This window comes from Chaetura pelagica, unplaced genomic scaffold, assembly GCF_000747805.2.
Source record: "Chaetura pelagica isolate M959 unplaced genomic scaffold, ChaPel_1.0 scaffold346, whole genome shotgun sequence".
Classification (NCBI taxonomy): Eukaryota; Metazoa; Chordata; class Aves; order Apodiformes; family Apodidae; genus Chaetura; species Chaetura pelagica.
In genome coordinates, this window is record NW_009953797.1 from 620424 (window position 1) to 636770 (window position 16347).

The 16347-nt window shown below is 36.5% G+C and overlaps 1 protein-coding gene across 2 annotated transcripts in view; it reads right to left on the reverse strand.

The window, feature by feature from the left end:
* Positions 1–710: 710 nt before the first annotated feature.
* BICC1 (BicC family RNA binding protein 1) overlaps positions 711–16347 on the reverse strand; it is a 64500-nt gene continuing 48863 nt past the window's right edge. For both annotated transcript variants that reach the window (XM_010001113.1, XM_010001114.1), the window contains 12 exons: positions 16154–16337; positions 14558–14716; positions 13967–14163; positions 13536–13677; positions 12370–12526; positions 10842–11004; positions 9485–9524; positions 8695–8849; positions 6267–6423; positions 3680–3840; positions 2370–2469; positions 711–841 (listed from right to left, as the gene is read on the reverse strand). In XM_010001113.1, the coding sequence (XP_009999415.1) occupies positions 711–841; positions 2370–2469; positions 3680–3840; positions 6267–6423; positions 8695–8849; positions 9485–9524; positions 10842–11004; positions 12370–12526; positions 13536–13677; positions 13967–14163; positions 14558–14716; positions 16154–16337 (1746 nt within the window). The remainder of the gene's footprint in view (positions 842–2369; positions 2470–3679; positions 3841–6266; positions 6424–8694; positions 8850–9484; positions 9525–10841; positions 11005–12369; positions 12527–13535; positions 13678–13966; positions 14164–14557; positions 14717–16153; positions 16338–16347) is intronic.

Genomic DNA, 16347 nt, shown 5'->3' on the forward strand with positions numbered 1-16347 from the left:
AAGGTCCATTTTGGTCTTTCATTGCATCTATTACAGTGAGCATTATTGCAAGCAGCGTTAGACTGCTTCGTAGGAGCATAATAGGACTGGTCCACTACAAAGTGGCTTGATTTTGGAACAGATAGCTACCAGAGAGAGGGAAAAGTCTGCATAAGAACCAGCTTCTAGTACCATCATAGTGAGATGTGACTTAACGCAGGAACACCTGAAAAAAAATTGATTAGTGCCAATATAAAAATTGATATGGAAATGAAAGAGAGAAATAAATTTCCACAGGACAAGAAATCAGAACATGTAAAGTGCAGAAAGACCTCAATAATTATTTTAAGCAGTACCAGAAAAATCCATCTTGATAAAACCAAAATCTATGCTCTCTGGCATCCCAGCTCTTCATTCTTCCTTCATTCAACAAAGTAAAAATTCAGTGCATACATTATAGGTATAGGTAATAAAATACTAAACAAAGAACCCTATATTATTATTATTGCAAATTCTGTCCAACCTACACAAGTAAAACATAACCCACATTTGGTGTTCTGAAAGACAGACAAAATGTGTTTCCTCTGTTTTTTTGGCACAGGATTGTGCAGACAAAATGCTTTGGTCCTTGACACCCAAACTCCCAAAGTGCAGAGGGTGGTGTGCAGTGAAGGCTGTCCACAGGATTGCCATGTCCATCCCTAGAGCTGACCTTGAACCACAGCCTGCTGCTACCAGCGACCGCTGACACTAGCAATGTCCGAGTGATACTGGCGTGGCAGTCTTCCGCTAGCCCCACCTTCCAGGAATGAGGCACGTATGTTTGATGGGTCAAAGAGCTTTCTTCGATTTTTATTCAGTTCTGTAAAGGTGTCACACAAAAATATATCTCTCGTCAGAAATTCATGTTAGTATTTTGATCTAAATTAAAAGCAAAACTTCTATTTCAGCAAACAAAATGTTTAGAGCGAACAGAAAGTGGCTGTGAGGTACTTGGTCAATTTAGCAGTTCAATAGGATAGTAAGAGTGCCAAGTTAAGGCTCACAGGGGCTGCTTGGGATACAGACCTCTATTTGGTGCAATTCTAGTTGGCACTGGTACAGCATGGAATAGGTAATATTCTGCAACATTGATTTAGATCAAACTGACAGTGAAACACTTAAAAAAAGGTTCTGTTCTGCTGCAGTCTTCCTGAGGGCACATGCGCACACAATGTCTGGCTGCAGTACCACCATGCAATGAAAACTGAGGTGACAGAAAAGCTCAAGAGCAACTTCACAATTTCTCAGTGCACAATTCTTTATTTTAAGCACAATATTATAATAAAGACTTTTAGAAAAAAACAGATGCTCAACTCTCATTAAAATATGAAGCCTAAGCTTGTATTAACAAATGCCCATCCAAAATCTCTTTCCCAACTCTTCTATTCTTGTAAACAACCTCCATGACATACAAAAATCACTGATTATATAGATTTTCATGACTGCTATTGAGCTGAGTACATTGCATTTTTACTCTTTTGTCACAATTTTAAATTAATATAAAGCATTCACTAATGGCATCAGAAGAAGAAATGCAATATAGAGAAAAATCATCTAGTGTTACAATGAAGCATCCAAAAAAGCCCTCTTCCTCTGATATAGATTCATTGTTTAGACAATGTAGTATGAAATCTCATGCTATTTACTACAACTAGAAAAAAAATCTAGTTAGACATTATATAATGCATTACATTGTAAGAAATTGTATTTGGCCTTCATCTTTCTGCATGTAGGATACAAGATAACCTTTTAATTAAGGTGCATTGGAAAAATTCCAAGGAAGAGTTACATGTTTCTCTTTAAACCTATACACTTTGCAGAAACAACTGGCCTTGATAAAAAAAAAAACAAACAACAACCCAAACAAAAAAACACAACTAAAAAAAACAAAGTAAAGGCTCCCCCCAAGCCAGGCATTTTTTCCAGGAAGGTGATTGCTCTGCTAATCAATACATTGGAGGACTGGGAACCAAAAGCCTGAAAATGCAGTTCTGACTGGTGTGTAGTGCTGTTTGTACTCTGCAGAGCTTGTAGTCCCAGAACTTCTAGGACCCACAGTTTTGGGGTATAAAAGTTCACAATCTGCTATCAAACAAACTTTCTACCAAGCTTCAACTTTACAAGGGGATGCAGGACTATGCAACTGAAATCTTATGCAGTAATGTGAAAGCTCTATAAAGCCTAGTTTTATGTGCCTTCTGATAGGGGGCAAGACAATATGACCTCTGCCAATTAGATCTTACTTTTCAGTCTTTCTAAGATCCTTTGTCAACTATAAACACACAACTCAAGTGAGAAGAATGCAACCAATATCTTAAAATCAACATATGATAAGCTGTGTTACTTACCTGAGATTGCAAGCAGCATTTTCCTTCTGGCACCAAAAGTGGTAATTCCTAACTCTTTCAAATCTTGATCAGTAAGTGTAAGGAAAGTCTGCAGATCAATCTAGAGTAAAAAGAAAGTGGAGAATTATGCAAAACAAGTCTCTTCTCAAAAGTATTAAGGCCTAAACGTAGTTCAGAAAAGCTTTTTTTCTTTTTCATACTGCATTTTAGTTATTATGCCAACCTATTCTTCACATGCAAACAGACACGATTGCTTTCAGTGACTTCTTCACAGAGTTGCTGTTTGCTACTCTGCATATCTGGAAAAGAGAAACTTAGAAGCGAGCAGCTTTAGAAAGACACAGAGGGTAAACTAATCTTATTTGTTACTCTTGAGATTGTAAGTGTTCACCACAATTGCTTTAATGTACTTGGAAATAGCCAGGTATTTATGTTTGTAGATATAATAGGTGCTTCAGACTTTAGTTGATTAGCAGAGGATGACTGACCAACTACTTGTGGGTTTTGCTCCTAATACACATCACAGAAACATGAAATATTGCTTAGTTTTCGCTTTGGACAAACTACTTGGCTCATCTACCTCCTAACCAGCACGGCTTCAGGTAAGGAAAACCAAAACAAAAATGGTATGAGATACAACTACACTGCTTTCAGGACAAGCTGAGGGGCTGTGTCTCAGCCAGTAAACCCTGCAGCTGGGCTCACTGTACTCTCATAACACAGTTAAATCTGTCATCAGAATAATCTATGTGCAGATAAGCAAGTTGACACTACTTATAGAGTAATCTACAGATATTAAATGCTACTACTTGGATGCAACTGAGATTAGTTGGTGCAGAGGTGGAAAGCACGTTCAGACTGCTGATTGTAATCTCTCTGTTGGGAGTGGATCAAAGGTAGCCATCTGGAACACTGGGGAAAGGGTGAGGTATGAATATATGTGACCACAGCACTGGTTGGGACAAGACATTACTGGTGAATGCAGAGTGGATTTTTATAACCTACACATGAAGTAGACCAGAAAGCTATTAAATTCAAATTACCATCTGAGGTTACAACTAGGAGCCAAGGTCTAAACTTCCTTGAAAGAAAAAAAAGTAAATAACATCAAGCCTAGTTTAATTCTTTGTTAAACATAAATCAAAGGTGTAGGACAAAACAGTAGTCATATCTAGGGTGACTCTGAAAGAACAGCTCACAAAAATCCTACCAAATAGTGAGACTTCTTAATCGCTTTGGTCAAGAGAGAGAAAAACTACTGCTGGAAAACATGCTACAAGCACAAAGGTGTCTTTCAAAGGAATACTAACCTCTTGCTGTTGGAATACGTCTGTGTATTTGCCCAGACCAAGCTTGCTGAACAGCTCAGGCAGATCAGACCCCTTAAACAAACTGTTCAGGCTACAGCCATTGCTTCCTGTCAGCGAGGAAATGCAGTCCATGTAATTACTGCTACTGAGATAGTGTTCAGCTGAAACAGAAGAAGGGCACGTTTTACTCATATCACAGACATGCACAACTTTCTGTCATGTCAACATTGTATTCAAATAAATCATTAAGTTAGCAAAATACTTAAATCTATTATTAAAGAAAAAAAGACACTCAGTGGTCTGAGAGAACAGTGTAAAGCAAATTTTTTAGTCAAGTTCCAGTGCTCGTTTTCTATAGAAAGAATAAAATCACACTATGTGAACTGTCACATGGATAGAAGTCAGGAGTTCGTACAGGGGAAAGAGCTGCAGGACCCTGTTGCTTATCCTCCTCTTAAACCCTCTCCTCTTTTCTCCAGTGAATATCTTGGAAAATACCACTGCACACAAATGCAACCAGCTCTTTTTTGGTCTGCATGGGGAGAAAACTATGCTGGAGTAACTCTGAGTAAAGGAACTACACAGTAGCTACACAATTTGGCTATTATTTTAGTACAGTGAAGACAAAAAAAAATGCAAGAGTTTTATAAAAGTCTAAAACTGGAAATAAACTCCCTATGCAGTATTAAATTACATCCCTAAAAGGTGTATCTTTAAAAAAAGTTTCCAGGGTGAGGTTCTTAAGAAACCCAAGAGAACTGCTTTAGCAGTGCAATCCCTTGCCTCTGGGTGTGCATAATGTAACCACATAGCTCATAATTATTTTTCCTCATGCTGGGTAAGAAAAGGATAGCTCCCAGGGAGGGCACCAGACACCTGTGTAAATTGGAGCCCTTGTGAGTGCTCTCTCTCTTGCTACAGACAAAGTAAAGAGTAACAGTGAATGCATACAAGGCTTGCAGGAGGTAAGTGATCCTTTCCAGAGTGGGGATATGAAAATTCACCATTTCCCACAAGTGGCTATGCTACATTTCTTATTTTCGGGGCAAAGGGTAGTTTAGAAGCATTTGGGATTGGATGCACAGAGATTGGAGAATTTCTATCAACCTCAACTCCATTTTGGACAAAGTTTTAAAATACAGCAAACTTTTCGGACTTGAAAACGCAAACATTAAGTTGGACAAATGGAACAATAACTAAGTTGATTTTTAACACTTTAAAAGGTGGTCCCTCAATTTCTTCACTATCAGAGGAAGAAAACACTAAAAATACCCAAACTGCAGTTAATGATCCTACACTCAGAGCAAATGATGCAAGATCATGTACTGAAAGCTGAATATTAATAAATACTTCTTACTGGTGCAGTCAGGAAGCATTACCTTAGAAACAACAAAAAAATTCAACACTATGCAAGTGTGGCAACAAAAACCGACACTTTCACCCACTGGTGCCTATACATTAGATAAATTTGTCCAGCCAACTCATAGCTATTTCTTTTGTCCCTCCTCCACACATTTCATTATCTCAGAAAGCTACAGCTGCTACAGAACAGTCACGTTTCTGATTTTCTTCTAATGCATATGTAAAGACATTTTACATCCTTGATTATTTTAATTAAGCTTCCATTTTTGTCTAAGTAATTTGGAAACATCAATGGCTTGATTTCAAAGATAAACTTTTAATCTCTTTTGTTCTGTGAGTACTTAAAATATGCTGTGCAGCCCTACACAGCTGAACAAATATGCTTTTCAAAATAATAAATAATTACAAGTATACAAATAATTAATCTTTTCTCTAATTTCAGCTATCCTTTTTTAGAATGTCCAACTTCAACTATCTGTGCAATTTGCAGTTAAGTTTTACTCATCTTTATAAGAGAAACAAAAAAGTAAAAGAGGCCATAGTAGTTACTTCCCCATAATGCAGTGAGTTACTATGGACCATTACTCTCTACCTGTTTTTCACCCTTTCACAAAGGCACATATTCAGTTATTTTAAAAAATTAACTTAAATTTCAGAGTTCAACTGAAGTAAAATTTTCATTTGCACATTTTAAACACTGTTCAACATGTAACTACAAAATTTAAAGCCTGTATCCACAGAAACCAGTGTCTAAAATAATGTTCTAGGCCATGTCAAACATTTCATTACCATAAAGAGAACAATGACTTAAAATTGGAAACCAGTAGAAATTATGATTTCCTCACCAGTGAGCAAATAGCTCAATAAAGACAAGGCTGTTGTTGTATTGATAACACAGCAGAAGAATATTAGCCTAGAAACAAGCTTTTATATAGGTCTGTTTACAGTACAGCTTGAAAAACCCCTTCCAAGGCAAATAGCTTTCTGCAAGAATGTCTTGCATTTAAAAAATTTCCTTAAGAGTTTTCCTTTTGGACCATTATTCGTGTATCACATTATGGAATCTTGCACATGTTTTCACTTTTTCAATTTGTAAAGTAAGTTTACTTCACAGGTGTGGGTAATTTAAATTCCCAGTGATGTCAGGAAACATTTATATCAAAATACACCTTCACTGACATAAATGTTCTTTTTTATTTAAATGAGATCTTAAGAAATTATTAACCTGATTTATTTTGTTTACGTTTGGGGCTGCCAATTGAGGAGACAAATTCATTATGAGCTGCAGGTCCAAGCCCATTCCGGTCTCTCCAGTTATCAGATTCACTGCCGCTTCCCAGATGCTCCCGACTGTTGGACCGTGAGAGAGACATGGATGAACCCTGCAAATAAAAAAACCCCAAACAAACAGAAAATTTGGGCATAAAACACAAGTTTCATTGTGACTCAGATGTTTTCTTTGAAGCAACTCAGTTAAACAAAACAGCTTTTAATGTTTGCAAACATTCTCTTGGCAGTCGACCAATTGTCAAATAACTGCAAAACAGACACAAAAGCAGCAGGTGTGCTTAAAACATATGCAGTCCACAGATTTTAAGGAGAAGTTATTTAAAGACTGTACTTCAAAATAAATTACTCAGTAGTTCCAAGTTTGCTTCCAAAAAGTTCTGTGGTATTAAATTTCCACACAAATTCTAGGCAAAGCAGTCTACCAACTGTATACCTTCAAGGGGAGCAGAGCATAACAGAACATCCATCTGAAGATAAGTGGATCAATCACACAACATCTGGCAACAATATGGAACACAACAACAACTCTGCAATGGTTGGTGAATTTGTGGATTCATATTATTTTTTTAAGTAGATTTTCATTTTCCTATATAGTACTATCAATGCTCATCACTGTGGGGCAGAATATTCCATATTAAGGCAACATTATTCCCTGAAAGCAGCATTTAACTATGGAATTGGGTGCAAATGCACCTTCCCCTCCAAGAAAAAAAACCAACTCCACACATTCAGATCAACTAAAAATTGTGGAACCAAATGAACAACTTAATTCTATTCATGTACATTGAATTGCAGTTGAAAAGCATATTTTAGGAGGCAGCAATCTTCTACTGTTCAGGAAAATTGTCAACACTGAAGCAAAATAGGCAAAAGCTCCTATCATTGGGAAAATAGGGAAGGTGTGAGCTTTGGTTAGAATGACTCAACAAATGAAGAAAGGCAGGAATTCAAGTCTTATAGAAAAGCAAGAAGAAAAAAAGTCTCTGTGGTAGATGACAGTAAAGCTAAGAGTTGTGAATAAGATGATATCACCCATTATTTCTGGAAAACTGAATGCATGGTAAAATATCACAGTTAAGATTAAATATATTTAACTAGCTTATTTTACAAATTAACTTACCAGACTTCAGGCTATAATACCACTACCATGTCTTACATGAACTATCAAATGTGTACAGAGAAAGCATGGTGCTGCTGCCTCTAGTACCAGTGATGTGGAGACTGCTAAACAGAAGGATACAAGGAATCCATGTGTTTCAGTTTCCCCAGATTTTTCCACAATAGCTTACACCAAACAACAGATACAGGAGGCCTCATTTCACTGGAGAGAGCTACACCTGTGGTTTGCACACGGGAAGACTTGGAAGTGACTACAATGCAGTGATCTTGGTTAGAATTACAAGCTTGCTTAGAGACTCAGCAGTGCACCACAGTCAGGGGAGAACTCCACTCCAGCTCAACCAATATGTTAAAAAATAATACATCACTATTTTGGTTGTAGCTTTTTTTTTTTACTACTGCAAGCTCATTACATCTATCCAAACCTATTGCGTGTAGTTGAATGACAACTGGTGAACACCAAGGACATTTTTACCATGGTTGAATATTTCTTTTGTGTTAAAAGACAAGTGTGTCCTAGAAAAAAAAAGCTGTACAATGCCCCAGTCCTGAAGACATGTACCATTTATACTTGATATAAATAGAACAGAAATGAAGAAAAAAGGTGTCTCTGTGGAAGTCGGGAAAGATTACAGCAAGGAAACACATGAAAAAGCAATTTTTTAACACCTTTGAAAAGAAAGGAACATAAATTCCCTGCAAGATTCTCATGGTGGGACTCTTCAAGGACTTGCTGAATTCTATGCTGCCTACTCCCTGGGAAATTTCAGAACCCAGAGAGTAGTGCAAATAGAGAAAGTTTTTCCAGTTCTACAGCTTTGCCAATAGAGGAGAAGATGAGCTCCAGCTATTTTGTGTTCTAACATTCTGCTCCACCATGCAGTGTTGCATGTCATACAGTTTATCTATTATATACATGCTGTTTGTTTTAATTACACTACAAAATTTCTACCACTTGCCTACAATTATTAAGATATCTGGGTCTCATAAGCTGTTTTAAGTTTCTTCAAATAAATATATTTTCAGGAGTAGATTTTTATAAAGCAGATATAGTTTTGTATGTTGAGCTGAATGTATTCCATATGCCTTAATATTTGCATTAGAAACATTTTCCACAAGAAACAAGTATTTAGAAGCCTAAGAGGAAAGCTAAAAATACTACAACAATATTTGATACTTCAAGAGAAACAACTGTATCATTCACTAGAAATAAAGTTTCCATTATAGTATAGTTTTATTTATACCTCATATGTAGTTGTCATAGATGGCTTGTATGATACATGATTTGCTCTTCTCAGTTCCTTGATAGTTTCTGCAGGCATAGATTTAGAGAACCCCAAACCACTCCATGTATTTGTTGGAGTTCTTACTTCAGTCACCACTGGCTTTTTTAACATAGCTGCAAAAAACGCAGAGCCAAATTAGTAAATCTCAACCTTAGTAAAGATCCTGAGATAACAACCCTGAAGTCATGTGTGCTAATAGACTTCAACCCACCAAACCGGAATTTCTGAACACTGCCCCTCGCTACCCAGCTTGAATCCTACCCTTCCTTAGGGCAATTTACTCTGTCAGAAGACAGTTAAACCCCTTAAACACCAACAAAATCGTATCAGTTTAAAAAAGAGGGATCTTCTTTTGGTGTGGGAGCATTTGGTTTATTTTTAAACAGGGTCAAGGACATAGTTAAGTCCCCTGAAATAAGAAGCAACTTCATCAATATGATGAGTGTCTTAAAGTTTAATTTGCATTCAAATAAGAGCCCATATTACAGCCGTTAGGTCTCCAAAAATATTGATCATTTGCATAAGGACATACAGACACACAAAGCATTCCATCTGCTAGTTGTTGATACTCTATTTTATATCATGTTGGTAATAAATTTTTGTAACATGAAAACTAATATACAAAAGTTTCACTACTACCTTTAGATTTTATTTAAAACCCACACCAATTATAAAACTCATACTTCAGAAAACTGTATTTCAGCCACATACTAACCAACTTTCCAGAAGTCACTGCTTATCCACATACCTTTGGTTGCTAGTAGCTTCTTCTGTTCATAGTCAAATGCCTAAAAATTAAACATGCAGAAGATACTTTAATTGCCATTCTAACTTAATGCCATTACAGTACTCTGCTCTTTGTAAAGAACAAAGGTTTTGAGCGTGGACAGTGAATACATCTAGGAGAGACTTGAAGCACTGCACAATAATTTGACAGCACTCCAGTTACAGCATTAGTTAAAGCATTCACACAAATACAGATAACAAAGACTAAGTAGATCCGATATCCATCGGAGTGACGCTACAGCAGTATTTACCAACTGCTTAGGCAGACTTTTAATTTTTAATAAGGCTTTTCAAGCATAGTTTATCTTTAATCATCTGCTTTTAACATGGAAAATATTCCTCAAGAGCACAAAAAAAAAATATATATTATCTTAAACAGCAAATCTAGGCATCATAGTTATTTTTAATAATCTTTCAAGTGCAGTTTTTTTCCATGCACTTCTGAAAGGACAAGAACCTAAGTTTTGAGAGAATTAAAAAAATCTTGTATTTGCTCTTCCTATGACAGTGGTAGACTGGAAGTTTGGATATCTCAAGTTAAATAAGTTACACTTCTTTGAATTAGATTCACACAAACACACACAAAACTAAATAAGTGCAGTTTTTAGCCTGAAGCATCAAATTCACTACTTAAACTGGAGCTCTGGTAAGGAAAAGGGCTGCAAAGCACCAACCTTAATCCAGTTCCACTGCTCCATGCAGTCTAGTTATGCCCACACTGATAGATCTCTACTGAAAACCACTATGTTACTACTGTTTTACTAGTCAAAGGAGTCTCTCTCCTTGGGGACATTTGCAATAACATGGAAGTCGTTTATAGCATAGTAGTAGGTTATAGTTAACTAAGTAGGAACAGTATAAGAAAAACAAGAAGTCTATGTACAGATCCATATTTGTTAAGCAAAACCAGTCTAGTTACTCCAGTAAATCTCCCTGTATATGAACCTGATGCTACAGAAAAAGTGTTCTTTGACATTGCTTCTGAAAAGTTGTCTTTCGTATACATAATTCTCTCAGAGCTACAACGTAAGATTTTTTTACACACAAATGATGTGCAGACTAGTATAGCCATGCAATTTATTCTGTCCTGAAATACTACTTCTCCAACAGAAGCATAAAGGCTATTTTCTCTTTAAGACTTTTAGTTGCCAAGCCACTCATTAGGTGAAAGAGTTAATGACTTTGTTGGGAAAAGCTTTTACTGAAATGGTAAGGGCAAGTCAGTCTGCTGGTGATCAGTCACCTTGGCATTCCGTGGTAATTTCACTTTGCATTTATCAAGTTTTGTACTAGATTTGGGTTTATTCAGGGAAACATACCTGCATATTTACATATGAGGGCTGTGGAGCTAGACGTGCTCTTTCAGAGTTCTGGGCAGCTGCTGCTCTCTCTGCTGCCCGTTCACTTCCAGGAGCCTTTTTATCAGCCATGGGACTTTCAGAAGCACATAACTCTGCATCTGAGAGCAGCCTCTCAGCAGTACTGTGGGAGCAAAGTCACTGTTAACTCTGGTCTTTTTCACCAGCAGTGAAAATTCAATGCAATTTTGGTAAGTGAGCTTTATCCTGAGAAGTCTAGCAGCAAAAGTAAAAAATGCCAACACACACATTTCAGCATTTTTAGGAATATTTCCAAAGCCTCAACTTCCTTTTACCTGCTACACTGTCAGTGAAATAAAGCACACATTGCTGCTTCCTATATTGCCAAGTATGAGGCTCAGTTTATAGATTTAGATTCGAGCTACCTGGTGTCTGCAATTATCACATGCAATGTCTACACAGTGTGACTTCATACCATTTAGCCTTGCTCAGGTGAGGAGCTCAGCAGTTCTAACAGATTGAAAGTAGTAAGATAAAGAGATATGTATAATGGGGACTAAGAAAGTCAACATGGGTCCTACTTGCATTTGAAGCTTTGGTAAGTGCAGTCCTAAAAGCCAGAGCATCTCTACTCTAGAAGAGTAGAAATTACTTCAAAATAAAGTAGTTTAGATGCTGTAGACTACCTCAGAAAAATGCACTAAGGGAGCTGTGGGCACTGCATCCTGAACAAAAAGGACAAGACATACAAACAGCTGAGTTACATACAAACAACTGAGTTTGAATAGCAGGAATTCTTGGATTTCTAAACTATGAAAGCAGAATTAATGAAATACATATAATAGCTTTAACAGCATAAATAAACAAGGTAAGAGAAAGCATGCATCCAAAAAGAGTGATGATAAACAATTCCTAAAAGGAATACTCAAAACATTACTTAAAGCAGATTGGACAAAACATTGTGCTAAGCAGAAAACCTGTATTACCAAGATGTATTATGACTCAAAAGAGCCTTTCCCACTGATGGCTCATTAAGAAAAAGAAAAACAAAAACAAAAAAATAAGACAAGTGTTTGAGAACATTGTTACTCCCTGAATGTCGTTCTTCTAAGAAGAAAACAGTCCCAGGTACACACAAAAGGAAAAAGCCTATCCAGTTAGGAATTGTTCTCAAAGCAATCAATTAAAAAAAAAGGAAAAATGTGAAAATGTATCCTTCAGAAGTAGCTAATGAAAGCCCCTCTGAAAACAAAAACAACAAAACAAAATGCTCTTATGGGAGAGGGAAGGCTTTTATTTTTTTCAAACTAAAGAAAAATACTTATTATGTACAAAAAAGCATTCAAGTTTGCAATTATCAAACAAAGGAGGAGATATATTAATACCCAAGATGATATAAAATCAAGCCAAATTTATTTAAATTCTTTGAGTATCTTATGACTGAACTACCCCTTCTGCTCACAAAACCACATTAAGTATCTTTGCATGGCAAAAGTTCCATGAATCTGTATTTTCACATTTAACTTACTGTAAATGAGAGTTTTTGGTGCCTTGCAGTAATTCAACCGTTTGTCTCTTAGCACAGGCCTGCTTGGAAGAGCTCAGCATCTGCTTCAGATCACTGGTACTTGCTGAATGAGATGGACTTCTTGGCATGCCTACTTCAACAAAAGCATCATTGCAACCTACAGAACCAATGAGAATAGTGAAAAGAAAACCTTTTATGTTCTAGTGAACTTACTGAAGGGATTGATCACCAATATAGAACAAAATCTGCTCCTCTGTACAAATTTATATAGTTTTCAGGGATAATAGATTTGTCAAGGTTAAAAAGTTAGAAATGTATTCATATATACAGTAGACATACCAAGTATTTTCTTTTTTAAAAATATTTTAAGGAATATTTAGTTAACATTGAATCTGATGACTGACAATCGGAAGTGATTATTTCATACAAACTTGATTTGAGATCCAGTTTTAATAAACCTTGCCAGCTGCATAGATAACATTTGCTGGAATAAAAGCTCCCCACTTATTGTTCAAATATCTTTTACAAGCATTTATCACCTTAGTTGAGCAATACAGCTTCTATTTAAATCAGTATTTCAAATGACCACAACCCTTAAAGAGCATCTCCTCCTTGATCAGTATTTGCATGGGAAACAGGGCATTTACACATATTTGCTCAACCTTGAAGTGGAACAGGCTTTCCCAAAATGATGGGAACAGTTAATTAGATCCTTTAGCTCCTAAAAGGCAGCAAATAAATTGTTTGTCGTTGTCATCTAGGTTTGATTTACACATATTTTTATGCAATAACCTTCTCAAAGGCAATATTTTTTCTTTCATTAAAAAGCAAAGATAGAATGTAGTTTAAACCAGCAGACATTGTTTTAAGCAAAGAATTATGCTGCTGTAACTAATATTAAAATTTTCATAGGTTATTTCTCTCTGCTTTTAGGGAATGAACAAAATTATAAGCAAATTTATGTTGACTTAAGGTGTTTCTATCAACAGTCCAGTTCAGATGCTACAGCTTCTATTTACTTTCTTTGACAACGAATCTGGGAGATCCAGATTCCTTCAATGTGGCAGCAAAACCAATGCACAGGCAATACATTTACATTTTTGTTTCATGAACTGTACACAGACTGCACAAAAACTACTATACAAAAGAATATGTCAAAGTCTTACCTTCTGCACTATTTGACTTGGCAGCTACTTGTTCTGAGGCACCATGAGCACTTGCTTGTCTCACTGGATCACTGTGGTTTTTGTTCAACACATTTTCTCCTAGCGATGTGGCAGGCAATGCTACATACTTGATATCTGAGGTCTGAAATGATTGTCAAAATTCACTGAAGTGATTTTTATGCTTAAAGAAATATTGAAAGAATTCCCCTTTCTTATCTGTGCAGGAGAACAAGAAATTCATTCCAGATATAGGAAAACAATGTGCTTCAATGTTTCATTTCTCAGTCTTTAAGTCATATTGTGACAACACCACTGTTCTACTTCCCAGCTTAGCAGCTTTAAGAATCTACTGTTATAGATTTCCCTTTCAGCTTTTCTCAGTAGATGTCTATTAGAAACAGATCTGATTCTTCAGAAATATCATCACTTACCTTTACATGGCCATTTAAAGAAGGTGAGCCTTTTTTACTCTCTGATTGCATGCCATTAACATGGACTTCAACAGGAGTCAAGCCTGGTGGTGGAGATGGAGTGTTTTGACTATAATTAGGTACCCCAGACAGCAGAATACTAGTTAAGGTTGCTTGGGCAGTAGATGGTATCATTAGATGTGGAATAGCAGAAAAACCTGTAACAAAATTTGGTCACACACTGGTTAAGTTTCTCATTTAACTTTCTTAGCCATTGTAGTACTTTATATAAATCTCTATCTTTAGGGAGCTTTGATACAGCACCAAATAAGTTTCCATTAGAATTGCATGCCAAAAATGTAATGTTTTATCTAGCCATTACTTCATAGGTTATCCTATTTTCCCATACAAAACAGATCAAAACAATGCATGTGATGACATTACATAAATTTATATTACATTATAACTGTAAATTTGGGTACTTATTAGGCTGTGTTAACATAAACTTAGAGATTAAGGTTTTAAAGAATGAATTATTCTGGATTTTTCAACTGTCAGGCTAACAACCTACTGTTGCATAATTTAATTAATTTACATTTAACTTCTACCAACCTGTGGCATTTGTGTTAGCAAGAGATGTTGCCCATAAGGTGGGACTAGGTGTGCCTGAACTTGGACTCTGTAAGGGACTCACAGAGCTATTAAGGGCATTCAAAAGGGAGTTGGGAGCAGTTGAGGTGTTGACTGACAGGGCTGTTGGACCTAAAAGTCCTGCAAAAAAATTATACAAGTGAATATTTAGTTAAGACTTATAGAAAACCATTTTTATTAAAGTACCAATTAAAACCAACCAAAAACCCACTAAATTGCACCAGCATGTATTTTGTCAATGAATTTTAACACTAAATCTGCTGCTAATTGTGGGCAGAGAACACAGTAAAGACAAGCACTCTTAAACTGGGAACCATAAATCCAAGAATCTCTTATGCCCTTCTACTGGACTCTAATTGTTGTCAGAACAAGCCTGCACTGGGTACTTCTAAACCCCACCAGCCCTTTGGTTTTCTTTAATTGCTTCCACAAGTTTGTTTCAAAGAAGCATCACCTAGAGAGCAGGAAAGCAACTCCACTTTATATTCTTACTTCCATTTTAGAAAAAAACCTTTGTCTCAGAAGCTCATATGAATGAACCACTACTTCCATGCTAAACTATTCAGCTCCTTTTTGAACTTTCAATACTGACTGCAAATCATCCTCCAAATGCATTGCTTATTTCCAAAGCATTCCCTCAAACTAGCTCTTCATGCATTCACAAGGCAGCTCAGCAATACACTCTGAAGATGTGAAAACACAAGTCCAAAGTGCAGACATGACAAGAATGGTGACAAAAGCAGCCTTAAAAACCACAGTCAAATGGCACAAGTACTTGTCCTTCCCTGTGTGACCCCTAAGAAAGCATCTGATGTAGAACTACATAGTACTCCTGGATGGCAGGTCAAAAGGAACATGATGGTTACGTGAGAACTCCAGGTTTCAAGAATCAGCATCAAGAGCTGTCACTCAATTCTTCTGGGACTGTTTGATTTTCTCTACAGTTCTGATAACAAGGTATTTGCAGAGCTTGAAAAATAAAATGGTAGATCCAGTTTGGACTATGTGCTTCTATAAAATCACATTAAAGTAGTAAGCTGACACATTTCTGTCCTAAATTTCATACTGATAAGTAAGGTCTAAACCAGTAACATGTGCATCCTTCACAGAGATACACCCAGAACTGAAATGTGGTGTTAGCTGTGTTAACTACCATGGTACTGCTGACAGGCTTAAGTAGCTACCCACAGTCAGGACAGCCTGAGACATCACAATATTTCTAAAGAAAAATGTCATTTTAAAGAGATTCTTCTGAAAATTGTAAAAGCAGTGTCCTACTTCACCTGTATTTCACTCTCAGCTGAGTGGTTTGCAAGCTTCTGGACAATTTTCTATAGAGATGAGTCACACAGCTGATTACAAAAGTCCTGGAGAAAGTTTTGTAACAAGCCCCTGACAGGCCAGATGCTTTTGGAATTCTCTAATGCTATAACACTATTCCTCATGCAAATACACATTTGGTTTTTGGTGCTTTTTTTTAGTACAAGTGAATTAAGTTTCCTATATATATATATTTATGAAAAAAAAAAAAAGCTCTACATAGAATAGAAGGCATACCAAGCCCAGTGAGTCCTAGCCCTGCTGAGGACAATATATCCAAACCAGGACAAGACAAACCAACAGGGCATGAGACAGAGGGATTTGATGCTATGGTAATTCCACTACTTTCAAGTCCCAAGAGACATTTCCGGGCCTCGTACATATTTAAGGCATTTCGTTCCACACTTTTTACAATCACAGACTGTAGGGAA